The following is a 13,539-nucleotide window of genomic DNA, read 5'->3' as shown; positions in this document are numbered from 1 at the left end:
TTTTGTTGTTTTTAGGGGGAGATTGTGTGAAACTGGCACGCTGTTGCTTAGCTGTTGCTCTGCCACTGCCTCTGCTGCTGTTACTGCTTGCTCTGACGTCACGACAAGGCCGTGGTCAACGGGCAATGGCAACAGATACAGACACACAGTAGAGTGCCGTATATATTGGGGGCGAGAGCTCTTATCGCCATCATCGCCATCAAAGCAAATCAACGCGCAATGCGCAAATAATAATAAACAACAATAATCCGAAATTAAATCTTAAATAATATTGGAGTTATTTTTATTTGAAATGTGGATGCTGTTGCTGCTGCTGGGTGTGCTCTTGGTGTTAGATGCTGCTCCTCGACATAGCCACGCCCACTATACCAGTGGCGATGTGGTTTATCATACGTTACCACACTTCTGGACGGGCGTCGGTTTCTGTCCGGCGGGTGAAATCAATCATGGTGGCATCAGTGCCACCTTGGAGTCAACAGCAATGCAGCTGAATCTTCGCCAGATTGCTGCACTGCCCGTGGGAGCAATCACACACATACGCATTCATTGGCTGTTGGAGCTAGTGGAGTTTCTCGAATATAGCACGGAGGGCGTGCCCCGTTATGAATTTGAAAAGTTTGATAAGTTTGTGGATTTGCTGCAGGAGTTGCATTTATCGCCGGTTGTGGAATTTATGGCGAATCCCGGTCATGTATTCACTGCCAATCCCGAACGCAATTGGTTCCTCTGGGAGCATTTTGTGAAGACCATCATCAATCACCAAATAGGTAAACCAATCATCAAGAAGTCAAAATATCTTTCTGCTTCACAATTGAGATTTCATCCGTAATGTAGCTCGTCATGGCGCAGCTCGCTTGTCCAACTGGCGCTTCGAGACGTGGAACGAACCGGATTTGCGCAACTATAATCGCATCAATTTCACGGCCGAATCCTATTTGGAATATGTGCAGGCGGTGCGTCGTGGCCTGAGCAAAGCTGGCGGCAGGCGTAAGTCCAAGCGGCAACAGCAGCTCTATCGTGCCCTGCGTGGTCCAGCTGGCCTGTTCAAGTCGGAGGAGCGTCATCCGCTGTGCTGGCAGTTGTTGGATGTATGCAATCAGGAGCTGGCCAAGTGTCCCATCGATATACTCACCTATCATCGCAAGGGGCTCGATGGCAGCGCCACAGAAATACTCAATGGATCGCTGGTCTTGCTCTCCAACATATATCAGGATTATCCCCAGCTGCAGCATCTGCCGGTGGCCAATGAGTGAGTTAAGATTGTAGCCTTGCTTCAGCTAAAGCTTTTGTTTACGTTTCAGTGAGGCCGATCCAATTGCGGGCTGGAGCACGCCGAGGGACTTCCAAGCGGATGTGCGTTATGCGGCCACTTTGATGTCAACCGTGATGCTCCATTGGCATGCCAAGCTCGCTGGAGGAGTGATGTCCCAACTGGAGTCGATTAGTCATGACAATGCCTTTCTCAGCTATCATCCATACGAGTTTAGCCAGCGGTAAGCTAAATATTTTGTCTAATAGAGGGATTGATGAACAAATCTCTATATGATATGGAAGTCTTGTAAGGAAAAGGAATATTTTGAATTGAAGATCGTTTAATAATTGTAACCATCTTTTGGTTCTAAGAGCAATTCACAAGTGATGGGGATTACTCACAATATGGCAGCTTTTTGGATTTATATTTTTCTTGTATTTTCAAAGATATATATTGATAACAAGTTATTGCAAATCTTTCAGCACTTTGTTGGCCCACTTTCGAATGAATGAGACCCAACCGGCGCACTCGCAGTTCGTGCAGAAGCCCGTCTATGCGGCGCTTGGCATGCTGGCTAAGTTGGGCACTCGAGCGGCAGATCTGGAGCTAGTGAATATGGATAGCAAGCACAGTGTGCAGGTGCTGCGCACCATCTCTGGCAATGGCATAGCACAATATATGGCGACAATATTCCTCAGTCCCGAGCAGGCGGGACCGCAGCTGACTGCGTATCACCACAAGTACACGCTGAACATGTCCATCGCAAATGAATCGGCATTCATCACGGAGCTGCTGGTGCCGTACAGCACAGATCCGGTGCATGTGTGGCAGCTGTCTGGGAGTCCGGCATATCCCAATGCCACGTTACGCGAGGCAATGCGACGGACGCAGACACCCAGGCTATACGAGACGGGACCCATTTGGCAGTACAACAGCGAACTGGTTGTCAACTCGGCCAGTTTACCCTTGCCCTGGGTGATGTTGCTACGCGTCTGTTCGGCGGCGTGGCCCAAACTTAAGCGTCCACAGCAACTGGAAATTGTGGAGGTTACGCACCGGGAGGTCTTCATCAGTTGGAGCGAACAGGCGCGCTCCACACAATGCCTGAAGAGCTACGAGGTGTGGTTCAGAGAGCGAGCCGCATCCGATTGGCAACTTATCTCGAAGGGCTGGCATCTGCCGTATCCATCATTTCAATATGCGCCCGGCCTGAATGCCAGCGTCAACGGTAGGTTCCAACAAGAAACAACAACTATCGTAGGCGTCTTCATTGTAGTCTCTATTGTTATCTTGCAGGTTTCTATAAGGTGCGCGGCGTGGATGTGTTTAATGAGAGCAGCGCCTTTTCGCAAATAGTCGAATATCTGGAGTTATAATTTTAGCAAACGACTTTATCAAAAAACAAAAAAAAAACAAAACGTATACATATATAGATATATATATTGTATGGGTTTAAATAACATATCGTGCATATTAGATGAAACATAATCAGGCTTTGCTGGCGCTGTTCTCTCTCTTTCTCTCTCTCCAAAATTCTTCGCACTCTCAAGTTTCTCGCTCATACAACTTTCTGGAATGGAGCTGTTTACACAAATGGGGCACAAATCTTCCGAGCAGCGCAGCGTCTTGTCTCAAATACAAGTATCTCAAATACATAAATATCTATATAAATATATATATATATATAGAACATAACGTGTATTTGTGTTTGTGTGTGTGTATGTTTGTGTAGGTGTTTTTGTGTGGAATACAAGGTAATGCCATTGCTGGAGAGGCTAAGGAGTACAAAACACTGCCTTAAGCAATAAATAAATGTCGAGACTACGACTGTGCTCATCCCTAGGCATCCAGCACCAACCATTTCTCGTCAATGTGCTCCATTTGCTTGGTCAATATGGGATTCCGTACACGCACTTTGATCTCCAGCTTGCCGCCCACCTGCTTGCGACCATCCATCAGCTGCAGATGGAAAATAGAAGCAAAGCATTTAAAATATTAAATTAAAATGATATGGTGATTGGACATGGACTTACATCGTAGGTGTCATGGATGTCACACTTTGTTTCCAGCTGTTGCAGCTTGACATTGACGGTGCCAATTAGCGTGTCGGATCTCAAGAATCCTCTGAAACAACATATGGGCAGTTTACGACTTAGTCCACAACAATCAATACTGCAGCTGCTTATTGTTTTATTTTATTTTATTTTTTCATTTTTAATTTGTAATTTATTATTTTAGCGATTTGCGTACCATTAAGAGCATTTTGAAATGAGTTTTGTTGGGATTTGTGGCGTAAAAGTTGATAAAACATATTATATTAAAACATTTGAATTATGGGATCAATGTTTGCAACAATGGATATGTGGAAAGCTCTAAACTCTCAACTTGGCAGAGCTCTTCTACTTTACTAAAAAAATAAAGTTCAAATCATACTTGGTTTGAATAAAATCCAAAAGCAACAAAATAAGAACGGTATTATAAAAAAGCAAGGTGTCTCCAAAACCAAATAAAATTCTCTAGATACTGGTGCTATATACTAAGGCATACCCATAGCAAAAGCATACATAATGTATATTATTTTGTTCCATTGACTATAAAATACAATTTTAGATCTCGTATTTTTAGAATAAATTCAGTTACTTTGTTATTTTAGATCACCTTAAAAAGTTCGGATGCAAGAAATGTGAAGAATATTTAATATATTATTTATAAAGCCTTAATAAAGTATGCATCCTACATTTGTGTACAAATTTAAGACCATTAAGATGAAGAAGTTTTACGAATTTATGTTTAATACTCTAAGAAGATCTTATTGTTTGAAAATTGATATCGTATAAGAGCTTTTAGTCGAGATCTTTAGTATGGATCACAATTAGAAAGGGGAGCTTTACTTAGGTTACTTAGGTTCCTCCGCTTCACCTTGGTTAATTCATATGCATATGCGATTGGCATTTGTTAGAGATAATTATAGTGCTCAATATTACGTTTTGAGGCACATAGTAGAGAGCGTGTGACTCACCCTCGAGAATATATCTCGAACTTGACGCCATGCCGCCGGAAGATGCGCTGAAATTGACGATTGCTGCGCTGAATATCAACCTTGAAGCGCTCATCGTAGTCGGGCGTGTCCGTGTCCTTGATCACATTTGTTTTCGTCTTAAATGACTCATCCTGTAGCAATAAAATGTGGTGAGAAATGAACATAACTGTAATGCTGGAAACTTACATTCAACAGTGGAAATTCAACGCGAACATATGTGTCCACATCTTTGGGATTGGGCACATTGTAGTTAATGCCACGCACGACAACAATTTCGAGCTCGTTGTCCGTCAGATCCGTGTTGCAGTGGACAATGTTGAAGGAACGCTTCTCGTAGTGAAACTTGGGCAGTGTTTGATTCTTGCGTTTGGAATAACGCACCAGATCCAAATCCTTTTGCACGGTCAGTGCGAGATTCTCGAAACGATTCATGCCGGCCACATCGCCCATGGCCTTGTGATGATCACGTGTATTCTTGCACATCATGAGCTGTTTGGCCAGCTGCTCCTCCATGCGCACCCCGATCTCGCAAATGTCATCGCCCGGATCACATTCATCGGTAGCCACAATGGCAAACGATGCCTCCAGACTGTCCCGCTCCGATGGCGGCACAGGTAGCTGTCATTGAAAATTCAAATATATAAAGTAGTTCAAACGATAGTTAAATAAGATATCCACTTTGGCTTACCGTGCTCAGATCCACGGGTAAACCGCTGCTGGCCGCATTCAACAGCGAGTCGAATCCTTTGTAGATCCTAAGGTATTCCTTGGCCTGATCAATTTCACCAGCTTTCTTGGCTGCTACAGCGGCAATTTTGAACTCCTTTTGTCGCTCGAGCAGTAATTTCATTTGCTGCTCCGCCAAATTGCTCTTTTGATGATTACCGCTTGTACGCGTTGTTAGTTCCTTGGGCTCCACTGGCGGTGGCGCCTTGCGTCGTGGCACCGTCGGCGTCACTGTGCCAGAGCTGGACGGCGTGCCACCAGCCGAAGTGCTCTCTGTGGCTGGCGGTGATGTGGGCGACATTGGTGGCGTGGGTGCAGGTGCTGCTGCTGATGCAGCGGGCATAGCATTACCTGTGGGCAGTGGTCCAAAACCTGGTGGCACGGGCAGCTCATCATATGCAACGGGTTTGCCAGCCTTGTGTTGCCTGATAGCATCCTCGAACTGCTTAACAATGCGTCCGAAGCGACGCGCCTTGCTGGTGTTGTCCTCTGCCTTGGCGGCCTCCTCCACCGATTTGTATTTAGCTAAACGCTGCTGCAATGCCTCCAGCATGGAAGTTGGCGCTGCTGCCGGTGGCTCAACAGCTGCTGGAGCAGGCGCTGCTGGAGCTGGAGATACTTCGGGTGCTGCTGGCTCTGCACTTGCTGCTCCGCCCTGCATCTTGGCCATAAACGCAAGAAATTCACCGGGCGGCGGCGGCATATCGCTCAGATCCACCTCCTGTCCGTCCTCGCACATCTTCACAACCACATCGAATTGCTTGACGACGCGCAGAAACTGGATAGCAGCAGCTGTGTCGCCACTGCGCTTCGCCTGCACAGCAGCCGATTTATATTCAGCTTGACGACTGCGCATCTCAGAAACCAATGGATTGGCAGGCATGGCCGGCTCAGTAGGCGTAGCAGCTGGAGCTGGAGCTGGAGCGGGAGATGTTGCTGGCGGCGTACTAGGCGTAGGCGGCAATGGCGCGGCTCGCGATGGTTGCATGGGCTCCTCGACGGTTCCATCAACCGCTGCCGTCGCTGGCTTCACGCTTACCTCGGGCGGTATGTCATCAACATTGATAGTTTTGCCGCCTGCCGACTGCTTCTTCAGATCCTGCAGCGTTTTTAAGCCACGTGCAAAGCGACGTGCCTTGCCCGATTCACCTGCGGCTTTAGCATTGGCCTCCGCCTGCTTGTACATCTCTATGCGTTCATTTATGATGCCCAATGTGTCCACTGTGGTTGTCGGCAGAAACGTCTGCACCGGCTCCGGTTCCACGGCAGCAGCTGGAGGGGCAGCCGCAGCTGCAGGTGTTTCCTCATCGTCCTCGATGCCATCGCCCGCAATGCCATGCAACTCGCCCAGCAGATCGCTGTCATTCTCAAGCGCATCATCGTCATCATCATCGCTAACGTCACGCAGACTATCCGCAATCATACGATCCAAATCGCTGCTGGGCAACAATTGTGGCTTTGGTTTAACTTTTGGTTTTGACCGGCCACCGCCGCTGGTAATTGCCGCCAGCTCGGCTTCCAAATCACTATCGCCAGCATCATCGTCACCATAGCCAGCGCTCGGATCAAAGTCATCCGGTATTTCCGTTAAGCCAAACTGTGCGTGTACATGAGGATGAGGGTAGAGGAGGGGAAAGTAAAGGCATGACTCATAATACAAAATAGACTGACAATTCGATGTGTTTTTGTGGTTTATATTGTTTTCCTTACCTGGGACAAATCATGCTGTCGACGCTTAGCTGGCTCTGGCCTTTTGCGAGAGAACATTATTGACTAGTTAATGGATATATCACTATGTCTATGACTGTTACTTAGGCACTCGAATTCTTTGTTCGCAAATATTTAAACGCTAAATTGCGTTGCAATCGCCCTGACAGACAATAACAAAACTTGTATGTTATCGAATTTAGTGATGGGCGATAGATGCTACATATTTTAAATAACTTTACCATATGTTAAACGTCTGCATTTTATTCTCATAAGAGTCTTATTTGTGATTCCAAGTAGTTGCTTATTAGATATATAGGATAGATATATCAATAATCAATAGCTGCTAGTGTTTTCAATACTATTAATAAAGTCTACTTTCCAATAAGAGTTTTTATCGTTTTATCTCCGATTCAGGTCCATTGCAATTTGAAAATATCCAAATTAGAGAATTCAATCATTTCGTGCCATGAGCGCAGTATTCGTTACAAGTAACGGGTGCGAACTCGTCGACCATCACTAATCTGTCAGATGTTATCGATGATAATGCCACCACAGTGCACAACAGTTTGCGAAAAGTTCGTGTAAAAATTGCTATTGATTGACAAATTGTGTAGTGTTAAGCAAGCTCAAATTCGAATTGAACAACTGTGCTGCCTGTGCCGAGTCATGCGTTAATGTGCACACTCAATTAGCTGGCTGTAGGGGCTGTGTAGTGCTTGCAAAACCGTTGCCAAACCTGCTGCATTTCGGGTGTTTCGTTTCGTTTTTGTCTCTTATTGGCCCTTTTTTTTTCTCCACCTACGCTGCGCTACAAATAAACGGGCAAGGGGGGTGCAGCGTAGCACAGCTGAGAGCAGCCAGCCAGCCAGCCAGTCATCTAGTCAGTAAGTGTGTGGAGATAGATAATAAACAAACAGATTGGCATTGTCGCAGTTGCCGTTCACAAGGTGGAACGGGCGTGGGTAGCTTTATAGAGCTTTTAAAAAGACGAGTAAGAGGATTGCCAGCAACAAGTAGGCGGCTATGGAAGAGGTAACGCTGACGGAGCCCGAGACACGATTCTATAGCGAGCTGTTTCAATGCTGCGACGTGGAAAATGCCGGCAAGGTGCCGATGCTAAAAGCAACGGAACTCTTTCGCTCAGCGGACATTGCCAATGAGACGGTGATTGAGGTAGGTCCGCAACAAATTTACTGGTGTCGAAGTCGTGTCTTTTTAATTATGCGATCTGTTTGCTTTTACAGATCACCGCTTTGGCTGGTATACCGGCGACAGCTTTGCATATCTCACGCGCCCAGTTCTATTCATGCCTAAAGCTAATTGCGGCACATCAGGAAGCGGTTCCGTTGCGTCAGGAGCTGATAGCAGCCACTGTGCCATTGCCGTTGCCGCATTTCGGCTGGAAGGAGGCAGCCACAGCGCCGCCAGCGAGCACAACAAACGAGAATGGGCTGGGTGCACTGCCCCCACCGCCGCCCACCGATCGTCGCAACTCGCTGCGTCGCAATTCCCAGCAGCAGCAACAGCAACAACAACAGCAACTACAGCAGCTAGATCAGTTACAAGACGCCTCTGATGTGCCCAGCACCGATTCCGAGGTTGAGCAGAACGAATCCAGCTGTGGCGATAATTTTGATGAGTTGGCTGGTGCTGATGTTGCTGTTGTCAGCAGCAGCAGCAGTCGCGAAACTGTGCGTATTATTTTTCTATTATATCTTATCATACTTATGCATATAGACTTTAGATATAAACAGCGCTTTTGTATACTCTTGGAACGGATATTATGATTATGCCACGATTATGTGAAACATATATATATATATATATATATATATTTATTATGCTGTCAAGTGAGCATATTTTTCATCAGAAATATAACCCTTAGTCTCTATTTTATTTGACCTGCAGAACTATCAGTCGAAAATTTAATTCTTGTAAAAAAAAAACATATTTTGTTTCCAACGCGTTGATCAAACTCACCAATTACGATTCCAAAATTGTGGTATATATATCTGGTAGAGTATTTCAAGTTCTCGAAAATAACTCGACCTTTTTGACTTTACTCGCAGCGTCGACGTGGCGCTGGTGGCTCACCGGAAGCGTGGAGCACAAACAGCGATAGTCCCACGCCCACCAACAGTGTGGCGGAGCGTCCCTGGGCACAGGATACACTGTGGCAGGGCCTGCTCGGTGATGAGCATCGCCAACTATTGGGCACCGAGGAGGAGTCGTCGGATCGTCACAGTAGCGACGATGACGACAACGAAAGCGAACTGACCACGCTCTATCAAATCACTCCCGAGCAGCGTGAATACTACAACAAACAGTTCCGAACGGTGCAACGTGATCCACATGGTCTGCTGTCCGGGCAGGCAGCACGGTAAGTTTTCACTCTTCACTTATAGAAATTAAAGAATTTTAGATATGATATTATGATCAATTTATTTATTTCTTTTTTTTTACCAAACATTTATAAAGATTACAAATTTTTATTTAATTACAAATTTACATAGCATTTTAATTAATAAAAATTCTTGAATATCAATTTAATATCTCACTTAATTACAGCATCTTCTTTGAGAAGAGCCGCATTCCTGTCGAGGAGCTGCGCCACATTTGGCAGCTGTGCGACGTGACACGCGACGGTGCACTGAGTCTATCCGAATTCACAGCTGCCATGCATCTGGTTGTGCTGCGTCGCAATAACATACCATTGCCGAGCAGTCTGCCCCATTGTCTGCATCCGAATGTGTTGGCTAAAACATTGTCGACGTCGTCGTCATCAACGGCGCACATACCTCAAGAGCCGCCCGAGGCTGATCTCCTGCATTTGAATGACGACGACGAGGATGAGCATACTGACAATACAATCATTAGTAGCTCGCAGGCGAAGCCACGTCCGTTGCCCAATGATAAGAACATTATGAATCTGAGCAGCATCTCAACATCATCGCAGGCCAGCACAAGCAGCTCGAGGCGTGAGGTGACAACAACAACAGCATCAGCGACAACGCCGCCAGTTCTTAAGAATCGCAGCATTTCCAATTCGCCAAATGTGGAAAAAGCAAATCAATCAGCGTCAGCAGTATCTGCAACAACAACAACAGCAGCAACAGCGAGTACATCAGTGGCAGCAGCAGCTGCCGCCCTCACCACCAACGATGCCGCCAGTCAATGGACCAAGTTTAGCGAATCTCCTACAACGACATCAACAGCAAGTGGTGCTGGGACAGTTGCAGCTGCTGTTGCTGCCACTGCTGCATCCGGTGCAACTGCCACTGCTGCGCCAGCCGTTTCTAGTCCAGGTCTTAAGCCAGCGCTCTTCGATATGAAACGCACTGCCCAGGATGTGGGCTCAAATCCTCAAATTTTGCATCCCGTGCCATTGCGTGTAACGCCCATTGGTGAGTGTTTAACAATGCGATGCTCGCTCCTTTTTGTTATCTTTATCTTTTGTTTACAGGCACAGCCATTGCCACAGCCGGCGATCAATCGAGTCAACAGGCGAGCAGCACAAGTGCCAACGACATGGACGGTGTTGTTGTGTTGCGCGAGGATAGCCCCAATGCAATGGCAATGGCAATGGCAATGGCAACGTCAACAACAGCCACAGCAACATCGACGCATAATAATCAAAGTGGAACGCATCGGGATCGTGATTCCATATCGATTCAAAGCAGCGATCTCCGTGCCATACAACGTCCGCAGGCGAAGAAGCTGCCAGCTAAGAACATTGGTGCTCTGCCACCGCCGCCGCAACGTGAGCCCAGCATTGGGTCCGTCGGTGTCAGTGAGCCACCCGATCAGGCGGTGCCATTACCAGTTGTCTATGCAACGACCACACTTTCTGCCAAGAAGGAGCCACCGCCCTTGCCGCCGCCACGACCCCATCGACATGCGCGCAGCAGCAGTTTGGATTTGAACAAATTCAAAATTGGCACAGCGGGTTCCCAACAGCCGGAGGTGAGTCGAGTATATCTTCAGATATATTATATTTGTGTCTATTGTCCAATCTTAAAGTGTGTCCTGAAAACTGTAGCTGTTCTTAATTTTCTAACAGCTGCTTAGACTGTGTTTTCTCCAAATGCTATTTTAGCTGTGCTTAATTTACTAAACATTATTCATATTCATATTCCATTCCTTAATGTACTAAAACCTATTAACAAATTAAAGTATTGTAATAGACAAACTGTGAGTAACATTATTAAATAAATTATTAGAAGTTTGCTTTAAGAATGTTGGGCAGCTTTCTAGTTTTTAAAGTATTACTGTTACTATTGGGTTTATTACTGGTTTTCCATTTGTTATCATTATATTATCGCAGAGCTTAACTTGATAATTGAAATTTAATTTGAAAACAAGTTATTCGCTTATTGCCAACTTAATACTCTTAAGTAACCAGATAGCTTAAAGCATTTTTTTTGTTCACTCTGCAATAGTATAAACTGTTTCGGTGCACCGAATAAATATTTACATTGAACTGATGAAAAGTGTTTACCTTATTGCGAGCCCATATTAATTTCTATTTTACTTATTTTGTAAACAATCTGTGACATAAACCCGATTTCAATTAAGATAACCGCGCAAGCCAGCTTCGATATGCAAACCTCAGCGGGTTTTGCCGATTTCACGCACTTTGCCGACGATGCGAATGTTGTAAGTGTAACAAAAAGATATACCAAACAAAAAATAATAACATCAATCAAATCAAATGCATCCGCAATTGGCTGTAGCTTATTTATTTAGTGTTATGCCACCAAAATTAAGTAGTTTAGTAGCCATTGATGAATTGAACGAAGCGATTGTAACAAAATTAATACTAATGCCTTGTACACTTGCAGCTGGATGGTGGCAGTGGCAGTAGCAGCAGCAGCAATGCCAATGCCCATATCAATGCAGCTTCCGAGCAGCAACAGCATTCACTGCCGCCAGTGCCACCGCCGCCAGCTTTTGTGCCGCCTACGCGCATCACGCTGCAGACGCAACAGCGCATCTCTGCTTTTGAGGTCTATCGGAAGCCGCAGACGCCGGCACCAGCATCAGGTGCAACATCCACATCCACAACATCAACAGCTGCATCGCAGCTGCCCAATGCGGAGACGTTTGAGAAACGTGTGACGGCCATCAGTGACTCGTTGCGTCATGTGTCGTTCAAGCATAATCAAACTAGCACCACGGAGCTACTGCAGCGGCTGCGTGAGCAAAACAATTCGCTGCTGCATCTGTGCAATGATCTCAGCGACGAGCTGCTCAGCGTGCAGACCTGCAAGGAGGAGATGCGTTTCAAATTGGAGAGTTTGGCGTCTGCTGCCGATGGTGGTGGTGCGACTGCACACGCACCAACCCGTACCGGCTCCTCAATATCAGCGCCGGTGACGGCTAATGTGACTGGCGGCTCATCCGGCTCAGCCGGTGGCCATACAAATGTTTAAGCAGCGTTTTCCGTTGTTTGTTCCATGCACCGCATATATATGTACACATAAACAGACAGCACACCCCAAACACACACACACACACCCACATACATTTATTTAGAAGAGCAGGCATTGCGCGTCCGCTTATGCGAATTTTGGTTTTAGCACGCTGCTTAATTTTTGCTAATTTAATTATAGGCTAGTTAAATCTAAATTTCAAAAGTGAATGTAAGAAACAGATGAAGAAAATTGTCAAGCAAGTAACAATAACATAACGAATAACAATAATGCCGCCTCTATAATGATACATACATATATACATACATATTTATGCAGATCAATTTATGTATACTTCTCTTTAGAGCACACTGAGCTAATTGAACTAATTGTTAAAACGTAAATGTGTAAATGTAATTGTATAAGAGAATCATCGTTCGCTTTAAAATGAAACACTGCTCCTGCTCCCTAGACATATTGACAGATATGTGGCCACAAAGTGGCGCTAATTGTATTTCGAAACCAGCAACACATTAGGCGTTCTTTTTTTTTTGGCTGATAGAAAACAAAATCAAACTAAATATATAAACCACATTTCAATCACTGAAATAAAACATTTATTTTGCTCAACGGCATTAAATCGCAATTTATTAACTATTAATTTTGTAAAACTTGAAAGTTGATTCCATTAGAAAAAAACTATCTCTCGACCTTCTCATTCATTCCGGCAATGAAATAAACAAAATTATTATGTTAATGTGCTAAAAAAATCGTAACTTTCGTAAGCCAGGCTATAATGTTTAAGCATACGAAACATTAAAACAGATTACCACAAAAAATGAATATAATACACATGCACCAATTTCATTTCCTTCAAAGCTTAGCTTAGGTTAAGTTATTTTTTCGGAACTATTTTGTATGTATGCACGAATTGATATTATGTACATTTATCAAGTTTGTTTAACCATTTGTATAAACATATAAGACAAAAGAATAACGAAGAGAAAGAAAAAAACAAAACAAAATTATTTAATTTACCGGACCACAAGTATGCTAACGTCGAATTTACAAGATGATATACCAACAGAAATACCGAGTATATCATCCATATGAGTGCGTGCGAATTTTCTTTTGCATACTATTAAATATATATGTATAGATTAATGTATATTATTTCACTTTTCATCAAGCAAACAAAATCTTGTTAACAATTTTCAAAGATTTACAACTACAAAACTCAATGCAGTGAATGAAAAAAGTAAGACATTGAAAAATAAAAGTGATATTAAGCACTATGTAAACTTATTGTTACGTTGCAGCGTAATAAATGCGTATTGTTTTGACGGATATACATCTACATAAATAAAGATAAATGTATTAAGTTGATGTTACAAATGCTA

General features: G+C 44.5%; 3 protein-coding genes across 5 annotated transcripts; 2 read left to right on the top strand and 1 right to left on the bottom strand.

Moving 5' to 3' along the window:
• Nucleotides 1-75: 75 nt before the first annotated feature.
• LOC6561574 (alpha-L-iduronidase) lies at nucleotides 76-2,947 on the top strand. Its single transcript, XM_001988897.2, has 5 exons — nucleotides 76-767; nucleotides 835-1,249; nucleotides 1,302-1,493; nucleotides 1,735-2,480; nucleotides 2,549-2,947. The coding sequence occupies exons 1-5, from the start codon at nucleotides 293-295 to the stop codon at nucleotides 2,626-2,628; spliced, it is 1,908 nt and encodes a 635-aa protein (XP_001988933.2). The 5' UTR covers nucleotides 76-292; the 3' UTR covers nucleotides 2,629-2,947.
• LOC6561575 (coiled-coil and C2 domain-containing protein 1-like) lies at nucleotides 2,675-6,917 on the bottom strand. 2 transcript variants are annotated; one of them, XM_001988898.2, is made up of 6 exons: nucleotides 6,729-6,917; nucleotides 4,981-6,615; nucleotides 4,479-4,910; nucleotides 4,272-4,423; nucleotides 3,286-3,376; nucleotides 2,675-3,211 (listed from the first exon to the last, which is right to left on the bottom strand). In XM_001988898.2, exons 1-6 carry the CDS (start codon nucleotides 6,783-6,785, stop codon nucleotides 3,092-3,094), a joined length of 2,487 nt encoding a protein of 828 aa, XP_001988934.1. In that variant the 5' UTR covers nucleotides 6,786-6,917; the 3' UTR covers nucleotides 2,675-3,091. The 2 variants fall into 2 exon arrangements, with proteins under 2 accessions (XP_001988934.1, XP_032592017.1); XM_032736126.2 differs by having other exon boundaries at nucleotides 3,286-3,430; nucleotides 6,729-6,854.
• Nucleotides 6,918-7,254: 337 nt separating this feature from the next.
• LOC6561576 (ralBP1-associated Eps domain-containing protein 1) lies at nucleotides 7,255-13,293 on the top strand. 2 transcript variants are annotated; one of them, XM_001988899.3, is made up of 7 exons: nucleotides 7,255-7,901; nucleotides 7,973-8,419; nucleotides 8,798-9,108; nucleotides 9,297-10,132; nucleotides 10,192-10,691; nucleotides 11,304-11,384; nucleotides 11,570-13,293. In XM_001988899.3, the coding sequence occupies exons 1-7, from the start codon at nucleotides 7,752-7,754 to the stop codon at nucleotides 12,158-12,160; spliced, it is 2,916 nt and encodes a 971-aa protein (XP_001988935.1). In that variant the 5' UTR covers nucleotides 7,255-7,751; the 3' UTR covers nucleotides 12,161-13,293. The 2 variants fall into 2 exon arrangements, with proteins under 2 accessions (XP_001988935.1, XP_032592016.1); XM_032736125.2 differs by lacking the exon at nucleotides 11,304-11,384 and having other exon boundaries at nucleotides 7,306-7,901.
• The last annotated feature ends 246 nt before the right edge of the window (nucleotides 13,294-13,539 follow it).

Source organism: Drosophila grimshawi, unplaced genomic scaffold (assembly GCF_018153295.1).
Source record: "Drosophila grimshawi isolate 15287-2541.00 unplaced genomic scaffold, ASM1815329v1 contig_1377, whole genome shotgun sequence".
In the NCBI taxonomy this organism is placed as follows: Eukaryota; Metazoa; Arthropoda; class Insecta; order Diptera; family Drosophilidae; genus Drosophila; species Drosophila grimshawi.
Note: the sequence above shows the minus strand (reverse complement) of the source record. Positions and strands in the feature narration are given on the sequence as shown.